Here is a 16,878-nt window from a genome sequence, read left to right as displayed (position 1 = left end):
GCATATTCTTATTTCAGAAATCCTTTCGGGCTCCGCCCCAGTGGCTCTGGAGTTTCCCATGTTAACCTTATGAGAAATGGAATTATTGAATCTTAACAGCTGTTTCAATTAAACAAGTTGGTTCTGTTCTATGATGTCATAGATAAAACATGATGTTCAATAGCATTAAAGTTACAAGGATTACCAACAGGGTGCAGCACTATTATTTCTTTTACATTTATGACAACAGCTAATTTGCAACCAAAAAGTGAGTGAGCGTAGCGAACGAACTTCAACTTGGAGGCGAGTTAGCGTAGCGAACGAGCTAACCTGAAGGCAAGTGAGCGCAGCGAACGAGCTCCAACCTAAAGGTGAGTGAGCGTAGCGAACAAACTTCAACCAGGACGTGATTGAGCCATGCGAACGAGATAATCTTGAAAATTAAGAAGTTAAACGGGGCAAAGCCCGCGGGTTACAGCTAGTTATTAATAACTTAAAATTATAATCAACAGTTGGTAATAAAGTTTGTTTATTCCATAAGTTTATTATTGACAATGCTCGTTCTTTGAAATTAAATTAAATAGCTATGAATGCCTAAAATAATTTTATGAACATTTATTTAATCGTATAAGAGAGATTAGCTCTCTAAAAAATATCGAAGCATTACTGACTCTTGAAACGATTAATTACTATCCCTATTTAAATTGTTAAATATGATATTTAACTTAAAGTAAAATACAGCAGAAGACTTTTATATATTTATCATTCAATATCCAACATCTTCTTAATTGGCTAATGTGGGTTCGCTACATTAACAATAATATAAACATTTTTATCTCGTAAATGTGAGATGAAGGGTGAACAAAGTATGAAATAAAAATAGTGCAATTATAATTTTAATTTATAATAATAACAATAATTTAATAATATTTGTTGACACAACTATTGTGTCGTTTGGAATAATTTATTGTATATAGTACGCTAAATCTGTAACGAACCTCAACTTTATATTTAAAGGCCTTGCACTTTCTTGGCCAATCATAAACCCTGACGTCACGAAGCACTGTTTGTAAACTCTGTTGTGATTCGTCCTTTTTACCTTGCTGTGCATTGTTCAACCAATAGAATTACGCCAAAAACCGAGGAAGGGATTGAAAATCTTTACTCATCACATGACCGACGATCACTTTAGGCCATATTTGACAGTGGGCTGATTACTTTGTTCCGCGAACTTTAGTGTAGAATAGTTCTACAGAGTCCTCCGAACCTGTAAATACTCGCGAAATAGTGAAAATGGCAGACACACCTGAATACACACCCTTTTTTGGAGTTATGGGAGCAGCGTCAGCAATTATTTTCAGCGGTAAGTAACTTTATCGTCCCTTCTGCTACGATTATTGATCACTGGAAATGAATATAAGATTGTTCCTGCAGGGTTTGGAAATGAGCGTTTCTGGTTAGTTCCTGTAACCAGGAATTCGATTTCGTTATCTTCAACATTTATTCTTTCTATTTTCTAATGATGTAAATGACAATTCTTACGATTTTCGCCGCTAAGTTAGGTGGGGTGTCTCAGTAGGGTTAGGCCCTCCCTTTTGCGAAATTGAACAAGTAGGTCAATACAATGTTGTAGGCTTGAGTTACGTCTAAGAATTAAATGGGAATTATGAAGAGTCAAAAACTTAAGTTATACCTTATGAGCTCATTTGAGTGGTAGTGGACCTAATAAAATCTCGTAGGATAGGCCCAGCCTATGGTACATAATTTGGTCTTATCCAGAAGTGACACTTTATGCCATAAGTTAACTTATTCCCTGGTTATAGGGTGGGTAAGGTAGCCTATCTTTCAAAAGCATGGCATAGGCTGGGCCTATGAGGAATTAAATCAACAGGCCAAGAAAACCATCCAGCCCTGTAAGAGATCACTCAACTAACTTAGGCACACATTTTTACAGTACCGTAGCCTACATTTTGTAAAACGCAGAGGATACGCGTCCGGTAACTGGGCATGAATTAGGCGTCTAGCAGTGATGTTACCGGGTTGTGGGGACCCGGAACACCATTACCGCAACGATACAATGTGTAGCCATCGGTCTTCGTGGTCTATAGTGGATAGATTACTCGGGTGATGTGCAAGTGGTACATGCAGATAGAACCCTTCCGGGGTGACATTAACTTTTCGTCAAAGATTTAAATTTTGCTCAACCCTTACCACGCTACAGATATGTCGGGTGGCCTTGACTCTAACGCTAAATATACCTAAAAAATATATTTTCCCAAAAGTCAAAGCTGAATATTTTTTTTAGAATTAGGCCTATAGTAATATAACCAACGTAATAAGCCAATAGGCCTATAATAGCGAACGTAGTAGAGAACGAAGTTTTCTGTGGAGTCTGCGAGTTAGTTCGTCCACATCGCTGGCGTCTCTCATAGCAGAGACCAGCAAGTGTAGGGCGCCGCCATTTTGAACAATCAGAGGGCGGGGAACGTTGTTATTGTGATTTTCCATCACGTGCGCGGTAAGGGTTAAGTTAGAATGCAAATTATTCATAAGTATTGTACATCTTTTGTTAGAATTTGAGGTAGGTACCGGTATGTTTTAATTTTATTTTATGAACAGAATTTAACGGTCATTTGATTTTTTTTCACCTTCAGCAAGTTTGCCTAATTTAGTTAGGTTTGGTTATGACAATAACTGTAGGACGCCTAATCCACGTAACTTTGAATCCTCTGCCTATGTAAAAACACCAGGTGGGTGAGTGGAGAGAGGGTGGGGAAAGTAAATCGTCTCAAGGATTTATATTACTCTTCTTGCCACTTCAATGGGTGCTGTAAACATTTTTTCTTCCCTTGGAAACAAAAATGCGGTGCAGTTTTGTTGTTACGAGTACTTATCCATAATTATTCGTGCAATCGTTTCAAGTGACCCTGGTTCCGGTTAACCTGATTGAGGATAGCCAGGGTTTTACACTATATTATACCCTCAATAGTTTGAAACTTTGTGGACTAAGGGGACTAAACTAGGACTTGGGCTCTATCAAAATGTCAAACTAAAGGGACTAGGTTATGGACTAGGGAGTAGGGTATTATAAACACAAGTTAGAAAAACAAATTTGTGTTAATGGATATTGAACTAAAATAAACTAAAGTAACTTAACTTCTCAACTTAGATCTCTATTGTACATTCTTTGGCTTCTTACTATGAAATAGTTCGTAATATTCATCTGCTATTCACTTTGGATAAACTTATGTAAATCAATTGGCTGGTTAAGCATGGAGTTTTTTGCGTGCACAAAAACAATGAGAAGGCTCTAGTTTTTGACCTCAGTGAAACTGTCATCGGCTGCTGCTGACATAAAAAGTCATCTCGGGATGTGTCCAAAGTTAACGAGGTTCTATTGTATTTATATTTGAGATTAATAGACAATTTTGTGGCCAATGTTTGTACCTAACTTATGTTTAAGAAGTAGGCAAGGCCCCCAACGCTTTGTGAATAACTTAGCCTACTTTTTGTAACACTTAAATTTTGACCTGTTAACTTAAGTTATTCAAATAGGAAAAAAATAAATTCATTGTTTGGATTTCAAATTTAATTTTGGTTTTGTTTTTAAATTTATGGAATGGTTTTTCTCATTTTTTGACCCTCAAAACACAAAATTTCCCAATTTCTCTCTAAACCTTATTAAAGAGCTTAAAAAAAAAAAACAATAATTTAGTAAATTTAAGATTTCCATGTTATTATTCTTATGGAGATTATTGTAAAACATTGTAGGTACCGGTTGTTTGCTTGTTTATTGATATATTTGGATCAAATTTGGCAAATTTATTTAGCTATTTTATACTAAGCTAAATTAATATTTTACTAAAAACACACTTTATTAATTTCCTTGTAGCAGCAAACCTAGGTACTTGTTAAACCTAATGTTATTTAAATAGTTTTGATTGCAAATCAATTCAGACCAATGGAAATTTGCTTAGTCAGCAGGTTTGCTGCTGCAGGGGTATTTACTATCAAATGATTGCAAACTAACTTGCTTGTGTTTTTACTGAATTTGAGTGAAGGATGAGTGTAGAATTGGTTTGTTTTCAAATTTGGATATAAGTATAGCCTACCTTCATGTTTTTTATATCATACCTACATGGATGTTGCCAGTCAGTTGGAGTGTGAAAAATGATTTACTTTAATTCACATTTCAAAGGCTAAGTGGGTCAATCCAATCATCAGAGAATCATTTTAAACAGTTTGAACCTTATGGCCTAACCTCTCTGTTTTGACTGAAATTTTTGTTAGGCGTTTTATTATCTAATGCTGAAACTTAAAACCAGTAACACTACAGCGCTCAATGCTTTCAAAACCTCCTCATTAATTAAAAAAATTCCCGAGTTATGTTTATTCCCAAAATTTTTATTTTAGTCAACTCTTGAATTTTCTTTTACAAAATTTGTGTTAGCCTTTATCTAACACTAACACGTAGGCATAGTCCTTTAGCTAACAGTGGGCAAAGTTCTTTTTAATAAATTATTTTACCACCAGAATGCTCACTAAGTGGTCAATGTTAAGGCTCTTTATGCCAAAACCCTGCTTTCGTTTCTTTCTTTTTGGTAAGCCTGCGTAAACCTATAAGGCTATTTGAATCCATCTTGTATCGTAGGTAGCCTTAATCTTGTCAATGTTTCTATAACTTTTACGTGTGCTGGTTTACTTAACTGTGTGCAATATAAGACTAGTACAAATCACTCATGTTGAAATTAATCTGTCTAGAAATTAATTACAAAATACTCTTGTACTCAAAATACAAATAATTAATAATCCATTTACCATACTTAGTCATTGCAAAATTTAAGAAATTTCAAATGTTTTGTTGAATTTTGTAGGCTTATATGATTTTATCAAAATGCAGATATTAAGTACGTATGTGGATTAAGTGATTTTCTCTGTAACATATTTATCATGGGTGACAGCCTCGTGCCAGGCACCATGGCAACGCAGATGTGACCTTGGCTATTGTAACTGAAATCACACGACTCTCATGGTCATAGCCTATAGTGTTTCCTGTTTTAGCCTTCCATTCATACAAGATGCAACTGAATTCACATATCACAGTTGCCTCATACACCATGCCACCTTCTAGTACTGCATTCTCAATTGAAATATGTAGCCTGATGTGATTTTTATATTTTTTGACAATTTGGTACATTGATGTAGGAATGATGTAAGGTTTCTAATTACCATGAAATGTTTAATCATGTAATCTAACTTACTATTTTGTTTTCTTAAGTTTTTTTTTATATTTTCTTTCCTTTTTATGTCTGCAGTTTTCAAACAAAGTGATATTGTTTGGACTTTTGCTTTAAATAAATTAATTAAATTGTGAACTCTGCTCTAGGTAAATTCCATTTAGGTGGCAAGACCTATAGTTTGTCCGGAACGAATATAATTTTTCAATTTAGGTTCTCCAGAAACCTTAAGAAAGCACATTTTGGAAAGTTGTGTTAATGTGTCTTGTCCGCATACACATTTTTTTTTTTTATTATATTAAAAGTTAAACTAACATTCATTTGTATGTTAGCGAACCAACTTGTTGGTACCGGTACCAAGAATCAGGGGGTTATTATAAGGAAAAAAATTGAAATTAAAAAAAAATCCTTTAAACATTAAATAAATGTTCTGACTCAATTTAGCTCAAAGAAAAATCAATTTGACATTCAACATTGTTATCTTGCTACTGCTGGTTACTAAGATATTTTACCAAACATAAATGCTGTATATTGTCTCTTGTTATCCTTTTGGAGCTAGATGATTTGTTGTACATTGGTTGTTTGTATTGTATTGTATTGTATTGTTGCATAGTCAAAAGCGTACATCGTAGTTTCAACTTTTTCATATGCGTCAAGTCCTTAAGTCCCAGTTTTGGGGGAATTTTTCTACTAATCGTTAGTCAAACGAGCTAAGTTGACAGAGTCCACAAACTGATTAAATGTTTCAACTGACACGGACCAGGCTACTGATAAGGCCTGATAACAGTAGTAGTGACTCGGTTTTTTAAGACTAGGCCTATGGTTTTGGTATTTTTAAAACGGTATAAAAAAATTATGTCTACTGATTTCATGACTAAACATCATAAACCTTAGCCTATAATCCTAACGCTTTTCTAAAATAAAATCTTTTACCCAAATGAATTGTTGAAAGCATGGAGAAAAAATAATTTATATTGACGGGACATGACAAGACAGGAATTAGACAAAATTATTGAGTCTGATATTCTGGCTCTGGTGGGTTGTCGCCGTTGTTGGTTTGAGGCTCCTCAGCGTTTTGTGAAGTTGACACCTCCTCTTGGTGTGTGCGGCCTCGACGTTTTCGAGTGCTTCTGCGACGGCGGCGGCGAGCCTCAGTGACATCGTCAGAGTCATCGTAGCGACGTGCCTTGCCCCTGCGCAGTCTTGTTGACCTACGCCTTCTTCGAGCCTCAATGACATCATCAGAGTCATCGTAGCGACGTGCCTTGCCCCTGCGCAGTCTTGTTGACCTACGCCTTCTTCGAGCCTCAATGACATCATCAGAGTCATCGTAGCGACGTGCCTTGCCCCTGCGTCTTGTTGACCTACGCCTTCTTCGAGCCTCTAGCAGGTCTGTGATATCATGGCGACGTGTTCTACGCCTAGTAGACCGCCTGGTAGATCGTTTCCTGCGTCGGGCCTCTAATATTTCATCGTCCGCCTCATGACTTCGTCCAGTTCGTCGACGACGGTGTCTCCTACTGCTTCGTGTCCTTCTGCGACGACGGGCTACGACGATATCATCGTTGTCATTATGTTGTCGTCTTCTGCGCCTAGTTGATCGTTTTCTTCGCCTACGTGCTTCCAGAATCCCATTGTCATATGCAGGATAGAAGCGGTTTTGTCTCACAGTCAAGAAACCCTCGTCCACTGCTAACTTTAAAGACTTTTTGAAGTCGGGGAGGCTGTCTAGGCCGTAGTTGTTGCGTAGAAACTCTGCAACGGCTGGGACGCTGACACCTTTACTCTTATCCAGGTACAACACCGCAGTCACAACGGGACCTAATTTTGCTCTCATTGTTAATCACTAATTAATTTTTTGTGCAGTTAATTTTGATACACCTTTTCTCTAAGGCAGTCAGAAACTAATTAAATTGTTAACCAATTGTTGCTAGGTTACAGATTTGTGATTGTTTTGAGATTGTCTTCTGTCTTTAATGCAGATCAGTTGAATCACAAAGTGTTCAATGAGTCATTCAAAGCCCTTAGATTTGCTTTATTTTGTCAATTGGAAATTAGCAAGAAAATATTTTTAATGTTAAAAAAAGTAAAGCAATTTATAAGATATGTAAATTATAGTTAGTCCTTGCTTTTAATATTTTGTTCAGTAAAAAATACAAAAAAATTGTACATACTTTATTACATCTTTTTACAATTTAAGTTTTATTCGTCTGGCTACAATCGCCTTTAGCATGGTGAACAGTGGGGCGTAGTGTGGGCCATTCTTATCGGTCGCCAGAGGCAATTTCTGATTGTAAAGGTACAAACTTATCTGTCGAAGGAAACAACATATTCATGTTGGGAAAATCTCATAAAGTTAATCATTGTTACCCCTCGGAAAATTATTCAGCCATTTTACAAAATTAGCAAATTTCAAATTTAAGTCCAGTCAGATCTTAACAACGATAGTTTTTCAATTTTACATTATACCACTCCTAATCCAATTTAAATACAATTTTTGAAAATATTTTTTTTACCATACACCCTCAACTTGTTTATAGCTGTTCTTTAGATTATTTCAAGCAACCAAGTGTTAGAATTTATTAAAAATAACCTTACTTAAGGAAATTTTAACTTACAAAGCAAATAATGGGCTTTAAAATCTGCTTACTTTTCCAATAGTTTCCTTTCTCACTGACCTTCAGATTCTTGGGCGGTAAAAGTGTCAAATTAGGCGTGAAGTGTGGTCAATCTTTCATTCAGAACTCTATCCAATTGCAATACACAGCCTTGAGAATATAAACTAATTGCTGTACAGTATGCTTCAATTTGTATTAGCTTTAGGCCTACCTACTATTAAAAAAAATGCTTTAGTAAGTTGATATTTATTGCTGAAGTTAATGATCAGCATTCTATTCTCCTATTATCTTGTCAACAACCCTTATCATGAGTAATAATGTTATATTTTTTGGGCGGAAATCACAAAAATTGTAATAACTTTTGAACCTTAATTTTTACAGCATTAGGTGTGGTAAAATTTTGTTTGGAATTAAAAGGGCCATAACATAAAAAATTTTAATAGTTCAAGCAGTTTTGTGAAAATCTAATATTTGTTGTTTTTGTGCCATATATTAGTACCCACATACCAAAATTCATCAAAATAGGTGTAGTCTTTAGCTCTATACGTACATACATACATGCACAGACATTACTTGAAAACCACATTTTGGGTTCAGGAGGACCCAAAAGTCTTGTTTCCTCCCTAACTCGGAACTCAAATATTTTGACAAAAACAACAAAATTTGTATTATACTATGATACTATTACTAAAAAGTTTAAAGTGTGTTTTAAAAGCCCCATTAGACTCACTGACCAGATACAAATCTCAAAGGCATTTAAATATACTTTGCTACAAAGCATCCTAAGTAAAAGTTCAACTAACTGTAGTATGAATCAGATTTTAACAATCCAATGTTCAATGATATATTCCGGATTAGATATCTGTATGTTTACTAATCAACAGATAAGCTATAAAAACCATTGATGTTGAGCAGAAGAAGAGTTTTGTCGCAAGACTGAGCCGGGAGATGACAGATTGGTGATTTGTCATCTTCTTGTGTTGCCGTTGTAACCGCTCATTGGCAGCTCGTCAACTTTTTTTACATTCAGTCACATTAGCAACGATAATTTTATTGTTGTAAATGCTTGTAAATTAATATGTTTTTGTGTGAGCAAATTTTTGTGTATGCATTGCTACTGAAATATTTTTAATGGTTAGTTTACATTGATTTCAATTAATGTAATTTGACACACGCTTACTTTGTACATCTGATGACATTTTCAATGATGGGGAAGTGGGAAATTTAATGCATTGTGGATGTACCGGGAATTGAACTCAACTTTTTTGCACCAAAGTCCGAAGTGCTAACTACTACTAGTTCGGTAGTTAACACAACCAAACTAAAAAATGTTCTAATTTGGTTATTTTGTGAATATTCTTAACCAAGTCTTAAGTTTAAAAGTCAAAGGAAACAAACCTTCATTATTCATGCCACCAAACTGTTGACCAAAGTTGTCTTACTGTGTAGGCTATACAAAATAAATATTACTTAATAATTAAGGCAGTAATTGATCGATACATATTCAAACTTAAACAACATCGAGGGAGTTGGGGATCTTTGAAGAACCTTGAACTATTCAAACCCTTGAAGCTCTCGTTGTGACCTCACAGCTCCGAGCCACAATTAATTGTAATGATGGGCAACATCCTAGTTCATTCCCCCGGTGTCTTTTAATTTCTCTCTTATAAGAGCTAGTAGTATCCTCGATTGAATGCAAGAACAAGCTTTTGTTGCTGATTAATGTTTTGGAAATAAACATATTTATCTTAAATTCTGTTTGTGTCTCATTAGGACAAAACCTTTGCACTAACACAGTTTTTTTTTTTTAATTAGGCCAAAATATTTAGTTTTCGAAATTGTGTGGAGTCCAAAGGTTGTAATTTACTACTCCAGACAAACATATATTTTCTTAGCAATCCTTTTAGAGAACTAACTTTTACCATTGACTATTGGATACTGAAGTAGACAGACGTCCCATATGGACTAGCTGGCGCCAATTTTTTATTAGAAAAGAATGTAGTTGTGTGAGCCAGTCACAGAATGCATGTCTAAAATTATATTTTCTACCTTATTTTGTGTTGCTGACTCAGTTCATGGGTCTTAACAGTTGCTATTGCTCACAAATAGTCGTTTTATCAATATGACTTGGAAAAAAAATTTGTATTTGACAGTAATTAGTCATTTAGATCAGAGCAATCTGTCGGTGGCTCACATCAACTACGACGATTTTGATTTAAAAACTAGCAACAACTTTAACATAGGGATGGAATGTCTAGTTGTTGTATTAATAGTCAACGCTTTTACTTGACTGTATTTTAGTGTACAAAACTCTATCTTAACAAATATATTAAATTTAAATTGACCATCCCCACACCCTTAAAAGCTATTTGAAGATCATTTTATACATGTTTTGGTTAAGAATGATTGTTAACAATAACGTTAATTTATCATAGCATATTTTAATTTGTTATTTTAAAATAGTTCTTCTCATATTTTTTAAGGATGTAGGCCTATAGTTTTATTTTATCCTGAGTAATTAGGCGGTATGAATCAAATAATTTAGTGGCGAGCTGAATGCACGTTCACATTGCCTAATAGAACCCTTTACCCACTATCATCGAAAATGGGAAATACACTAGCTTTGCAATCATAAGTCAGGAACTTTCCTTAGCTTTTCAGTTTAGGTGAAATAATACTATTATTTTTGTCATCTATTACTTTTTTATCAAGGTTATTACAGCCATTCACCGTAAATAAGAAGACATGATCAGATTTATTTCACTTGCTTTTCTAACAGTTCCGGCGACGTTACAAAAATAATCATATTCTCAATCATCTATTGCCAGTATTTTAAACAGTTCAGGTGACTTTAGTAATTTCAGTAGGCCTAACACAATCGATGTTATTTCACTTGCTCTTCTTTCTAACAGTTTAGACGACCTAACAAAAATAATAGTATTCTCAATAATCTATTACCGTGGTAGGCTACTGTTACTTTGTGATGCCTGCTGTTAATGGAAGATATGATCAGCAGTAGTTATCAATTAATTATCAAATTGATTTGTATAAGGGAATTATCAATAACAATTTTGGTTTTTAATACAGTCTACTAAAAAGTCAAAATAAAAAAAAATGTTGGTTATGGGATTTTTGCAATAAACGATTCAAATTATTTAAGATGGGGATGCCACTATGTGCGTATTTTAACCCATGAGTGTAGGATGATTAGGGTGATTGTAGTCTTAGTGACTAAGGCCAACATGTTCCTTAAAAAGACACAGCTGTAAATTAATAGCCCATACAGCCAATGGCAACTAAGGGACCGACAGTTTATAGTGGTATCTGAATCACATTTTTATCGTTTGTTTAAACAGTTCATATGGCGTTACTAAAATATTAGGGTATCCTCATTAATAGTTATTTATCATATTACATTTAACAATTGCCCAATGCCCACCACCTCTATTTCAGAGCTTTCTACAATCTTTGTTGTCCAGCATAGTTAGGTTGAGATGACGCTTGTCCTGATCGCATGTGTCGTATGTTCCAGCGCTGGGAGCCGCCTACGGGACGGCCAAGTCAGGCACAGGTATCGCAGCCATGTCTGTGATGAGACCAGAACTCATCATGAAGTCCATCATCCCCGTGGTCATGGCTGGTATCATCGCCATCTACGGTCTGGTCGTGTCTGTGCTCATAGCCGGAGCTCTGGAGACACCCGCCAACGGCTACACCTTGTTCAAGTGAGTGTTAGACGGTTTGTTGCGTAAATGCATGTGCGTTAGCTAGTAACAAATCTCTGAATTGGTTTGGCTGATGCCTGTTGACTTGCATTATACAGAAAGTCCCACAAAGAAAATTACTATAGTTCGGCCGCTTAGAAAACGACTGTAAGATTTCTGTCAAAAATTCTGACTTTTTAACCAAGTCAAACTGACTAGAGTTGTCGGGTAGTTATTAAATATTTTTTGCTATTAAAATAACTTCACGTGTTGTAAATATATATCGTTTTTACGGTTATCCACTTACGTAAATTAAAATGGGTTTCTGAAAGGTACAGGAGTAGGCCTACTTGTGTTATTTAAACCAAAAGTAAATAAACATAATGTAAAAATAGATTTCTCTTCACAGAGTTCAATCTAAGGATCTATGCCATGAAGTGTTTTTGTTTTTAGTACATCAATTAAATTGATACATCTTTGTTACAAAAATTCAAATTGAACCCATTTCATCAATTTATTTATTGCCAATCGACAAATACAAATTTTAAATACGGTAGACACTTTTTCTCTTTACTCAAATTTTTTTATAATAGGCCTTTATTAAATAATAATGTTTGTGCCATTGGTGGAAAAACATTTATTGCACTTAATTTTCCGCATCAAAAGAACCAATACTTTGAAGAACATTCATTGAACCTTTGCATTTTGTAACTGAGCAAAGTAATTTTATAAAGAGATAAAACAGTAATTTGTCAAACAAGACTGGTTATGTTGGTAGCACTGAAGCAGCATGTGGTTGGGAGGGAATGCCCTGCCACGCCTTGTTTAGTCATGTGCTCTCACTCGCACACACTCACACACATGCACGCTCACACTCGGTATTTGCACTGTCAGACGATTCAGCTTTCCTTTTACCCAACGTTGTCACTGAAATTGATTAATTTGCTGGATTGTTTGCTTTGCTAGCTTGTCTCAACTTCTGACTTTTATATAACTGGTGACAATTTTATAAATTAATCACAATGTTTGAAAAATGATCAAATGAAGTAGTGCTAATTGAAGTAAAGTAATTGAATTGACAATGTAATGTAAACATTTACGTCTATACTTTGCATTCCAATTTTAAAAGCTAACATACTTTGTCAAATGAAAGTATATTTCTTTTATATTAAATTATATTAGCAAATTAAATCATTTATGTAGCCAGAATTAACAAAACAAGTTGCACTAGACAAGTCATAACATAATTATAAAACATTCCCTACATAATTTTTAAAAAATAAAAATAATAATGGGTTTTTTATTGTAATAATCATTTACTTAAATTATTTGTACCAATTTAACTTGTGTAATTACACACCATCTAAAACATTTTATTTAAGGTTAGTTGTATTTGATATCTGAAATAGGATATTAAAAAAAATAATTAGCAATATTTTTAATTGAAACTTGTGTCAAAACTTTCTTGGTCAATAATTATGTAACCAAAAATATGATCAGGGCTGGTAATACATTGATTTTCTTTAAAACTTTTTATCTTAATAAGCAGCCTTCTTGGGTTACTATCTGAGCTAGTTAGGTACTATCTACATATTCATAAACCAAGGTTTTCCCTGTTCGAATATTCGGTGTGAGTCAAGGAAGTTACCTAAACACGTTGTTGTTCGGTCATTACTTTAAGTGGTTGAGAGATCTGAGCAGACTGAGTTAAACAGTTAACACATCTGTACGGAACAGACATTAGGCTACACTTGTTATCAGTGTGATATAACACTTGCGTAACATCATTCATATGACCAATCTTACTAATTGCCTCTGTCATTTTTAAAAAGATTGGCCGCCTTATAATTTTAATTTTATATTACATAAATTTTATTATGTAGCCTCTGGTAGAATTGTGTTTTTTAATTGTGTTGTAATAGCTTATCAATTTGTGGAAAATTGTGTAATATTAATTATCGTTTTTTCGTATCTAAAAAAAATTAATATTGCTGATAACATTTTCTTACTAGACTTTCAATGGGTTTTGACAAATTTTCTTAATTTTGTGTAATTTTCTACGTATTTTCAAATAATAAAAAACATTATTTAATTGAAATTTTGTTCATACTATTTTGTAAAAATGTCTGTAGCCTCTGTAATTAAATTTATCACTTTCTACTTTTGCCAATCTCAGTATTTTGAGTGGTTGAGCGGAAATCGGAGGAAAGGGAATTTGCCAAGAGTAACAAAATGGAGCAGCTTCATATTTAGCAGAGTGAACTTAGCGATCCGCTCAAGATCATAGAGCTATTGTTTCTCATTTGACAATCAGCCAGACTATTCCCATCTCTCTGCTCACATCTTATCTTTTATAGTTTCTTATGTAAGATAGAACCAGCCTGTGAATCTTACGTGATTACTTACTGATTAATTACATTATAGCCACAACTGTAAGAATGTTCTTGACCAAGATGCTTGTTTTTTTCTTCCCTCGAGTACAGGACAATGTTTAGGGCAAGAATGGTTTTGTTAGTAATCATAACTAGACCTACTATGTTTTTGGAGGCAAGGAAACCACTTTGTTTTCAAGTGACTCTTATAATCTAACCCTAAATTTAGTTACTGAATCAACCTACCTAACCTAATAGACTTTTTTAGTTTTAGTTATTGTCTTTCCATCGCTATTGTTTCATATTGTATTTTGTTTTGTGAAATTAATGTTCAAAATAAAGAATAAATAACGATTAAAGAATAAATAACGATTAGGTTATGTTTAATTAGGTAGCTAATGTAGGGTTAGTTTAAATGGTGATTTTAATACAGGAGAGTTTCCTTACCTCCCGAATCGTAGTTAAAAACACTAGTAATAGTCCAACTACTTTAACTTAAAATAAAATAATTATCCTTTGCAATAATGAGCAATAAAATCTGATTTACTGTCTACTTTATTGGTAGTTTACTATGTGTCTTGTATCGTTTGTCCAGGAGCTTCCTCCACCTGGGCGCTGGGCTGGCTGTAGGCTTCAGCGGGCTCGCGGCCGGGTTCGCCATCGGCATCGTGGGAGACGCTGGAGTGCGAGGTACGGCTCAACAGCCCCGTCTCTTCGTAGGAATGATCCTTATCCTCATCTTCGCCGAGGTGTTGGGTCTCTACGGTCTCATCGTCGCTATCTACCTCTACACAAAGGTCCAATAAACTCTCCCCTCCCCCTGTCATCATAAATGTAGGCGATCGTACCACCTCGAGTCGGATGATAGCACAATAATTTATTTTAAATCAGTTTCGTTTGTCCGATCTAAGATCGGACGTTTTAAAATTGTTTTTTATAATGTAAATCGTTACATAGATCTAAAGGTCTCATATCGATATTATTTCGAGTACATATTGCTATTTTTGTAAATATAGTGATTTCAGAAGCAGTGCTATGACCTTAGGTAGCTTTAAGCTTGTGTAAATTTCTCTGAGCCGAGTTACAAAAATGTATTTTTATTTGATCCGATGTAACGATCATTACCCTAGTGTAACGTAGGTGAAATGATGTAGCGAACTGTAAAAATCCTCGAGTATTTATCAAGTGGATAATTTATGTAAACAAACCGACGGAGGACACACGAGCCGTGATGTACTTCGAAAAGACTCTGTAGAATTAGTTCTGAGGCGGGAGCTTAGCGAGATTGTAAGCTATGAATAATTTGTACATTCCATATTGTGTAAAAACCCTAATAAAGAATGAGTTGTTACGGCCTGTGTGTTGCTGAGGCCTACCTTGGAGTGTTTTTGTTCTCCTATAACTAGATGTCCATAGCGTTGTTGTATCGTGCATAGCGCAGTGGCGTGCAGTGTTGTCACAACACTCTACGCCACTTCAGTTCACTGCCATCTAGTCATGGCTGTTAGGTTATCGTGTCAATAAATTCAACTTAAATTAGGTACTTGTGATTTATTATTTTATTTTTGTAGTATGTTAAATATAGTCGCCTGTTATTCTTTCTAAGCTGTGTGCTGTAGGCATGTCAGTCTGTTATATTGGTGTATGAATGGAGTCAAATGTAATAATATTATAAAACCACAAGTGTTAGTATTATTCTTCCTAGTCTTGTCGTCTAAGGTGTCCGAGCTAATTTTTCTTTTTCAAATTTTTTATCGTCATTTTTATCGGTTTTGCCCATTGAGGTATGTTACTTACTGTCGTGCTTATCTTTGGTTTTATTGTTATTGTATTTGGTTTGAAGGTTTAATAAAAGCAATCTGTTTTTATAATGTGTTTATTCATTCTCTCTGTAATTTTTTGTTTGATTTTACGTTACGCAACCTCCCATTTCAGTTTGAAAGTTTTTATTTGATTTCCCAGTTACATTTTACAAATTAATTATTATACTCGTCAAGACCATACCATTCATTATACTTGCAATATACAGTTTATGTTAAATTTTGAGTTGTACTTAAACTTTTTTTAATAAATGGTGCCAATATCATCGAGTTATTTGTTTTGTTTTTTTTTTGTTTTCTCATGTCATAAGGTTATCTATTTTTTTACAAACTCAGTTCCATTTTTGGGAAAGTTCCCTTGACTAGATAGCAGTGTTCTGGTGTGCAGAAATTAATGTTAAATTTTATTGTATACAATTTAATTAAATAAAAGTATTATGCAATTAAACAAAACGCCCTCTGACTTTTATTGCTTTGAGATTTCATTGAGTAGATTATCTCAAAGCCTTGGACCAAAACAAACATTTTTCCCAACACATTTTGATCATATTAACGGTAAATAAAATGTTAATTCACTTTTTGTGAGTAAGTCATGATTTGGTAATGTGTTAAAACGACGCAATTTTTACCTAACTGATAAACTACAATGCTGAAATTACTCCTTAAAAGTATGTTTTAAATCAATTTTAACTTTGTATTATTTCATCACATTTCATCCATACTACAATTTCAATGACTCATTTTAGTTATATTTAATTTATGTACCATTTTTCTATTTATCTGTGGTTTATTTATGTTAAACCCCAGTTCATTTTAGACCTGAATAGTATTCAGTACATCTAATAATGTTTTAAGGCCTTTTATAAATCTAAATTCAACAGAACAATGATTCAAAATTGTTGGAAGGTGGTGATTTCAAAAGCCTCAATCAAATACAAATTTTCCCAGTTGTTTGGAGTAAAAATTTGGGTTGAGTGTGACCAAATACAGAATTATACAGTTAAAATTCCTCTACAAATTAATTTTGATAAAAAGGTGTATTACAGTAGTTGAAAATCATTAATCAGGCTTGCTTTTTTGAATCCATACACATTTTGCAAGCGGCAAATGTGTCTAAGAACTTTTGCTGGAAAAGAATTTGCAACACA

General features: G+C 34.3%; 1 protein-coding gene across 1 annotated transcript; it reads left to right on the top strand.

The window, feature by feature from the left end:
• The first annotated feature begins 1,141 nt into the window (after positions 1-1,141).
• Positions 1,142-15,781, top strand: LOC128988119 (V-type proton ATPase 16 kDa proteolipid subunit c). The gene is made up of 3 exons (XM_054409336.1): positions 1,142-1,342; positions 11,367-11,559; positions 14,506-15,781. Exons 1-3 carry the CDS (start codon positions 1,273-1,275, stop codon positions 14,714-14,716), a joined length of 474 nt encoding a protein of 157 aa, XP_054265311.1. The 5' UTR covers positions 1,142-1,272; the 3' UTR covers positions 14,717-15,781.
• The last annotated feature ends 1,097 nt before the right edge of the window (positions 15,782-16,878 follow it).

The sequence above is a fragment of the Macrosteles quadrilineatus genome, unplaced genomic scaffold (genome assembly GCF_028750875.1).
Source record: "Macrosteles quadrilineatus isolate MER2022 unplaced genomic scaffold, UCM_ALF_1.0 Scaffold_2__2_contigs__length_208266976, whole genome shotgun sequence".
Taxonomy (NCBI): domain Eukaryota; kingdom Metazoa; phylum Arthropoda; class Insecta; order Hemiptera; family Cicadellidae; genus Macrosteles; species Macrosteles quadrilineatus.
The sequence above is the reverse complement of the archived record's forward strand: the minus strand, read 5'-3'. Positions and strand labels throughout refer to the sequence as shown.

What these genes read in the sequence shown, in the direction of transcription:
- LOC128988119 (XM_054409336.1), top strand. Translation starts at nt 1,273, where the DNA reads ATGGCAGACACACCTGAATACACACCCTTTTTTGGAGTTATGGGAGCA. An exon ending in GTCAGCAATTATTTTCAGCG is followed by an intron (nt 1,343 to 11,366) that starts GTAAGTAACTTT and finishes CGTATGTTCCAG; the next exon opens with CGCTGGGAGCCGCCTACGGG. An exon ending in AACGGCTACACCTTGTTCAA is followed by an intron (nt 11,560 to 14,505) that starts GTGAGTGTTAGA and finishes TCGTTTGTCCAG; the next exon opens with GAGCTTCCTCCACCTGGGCG.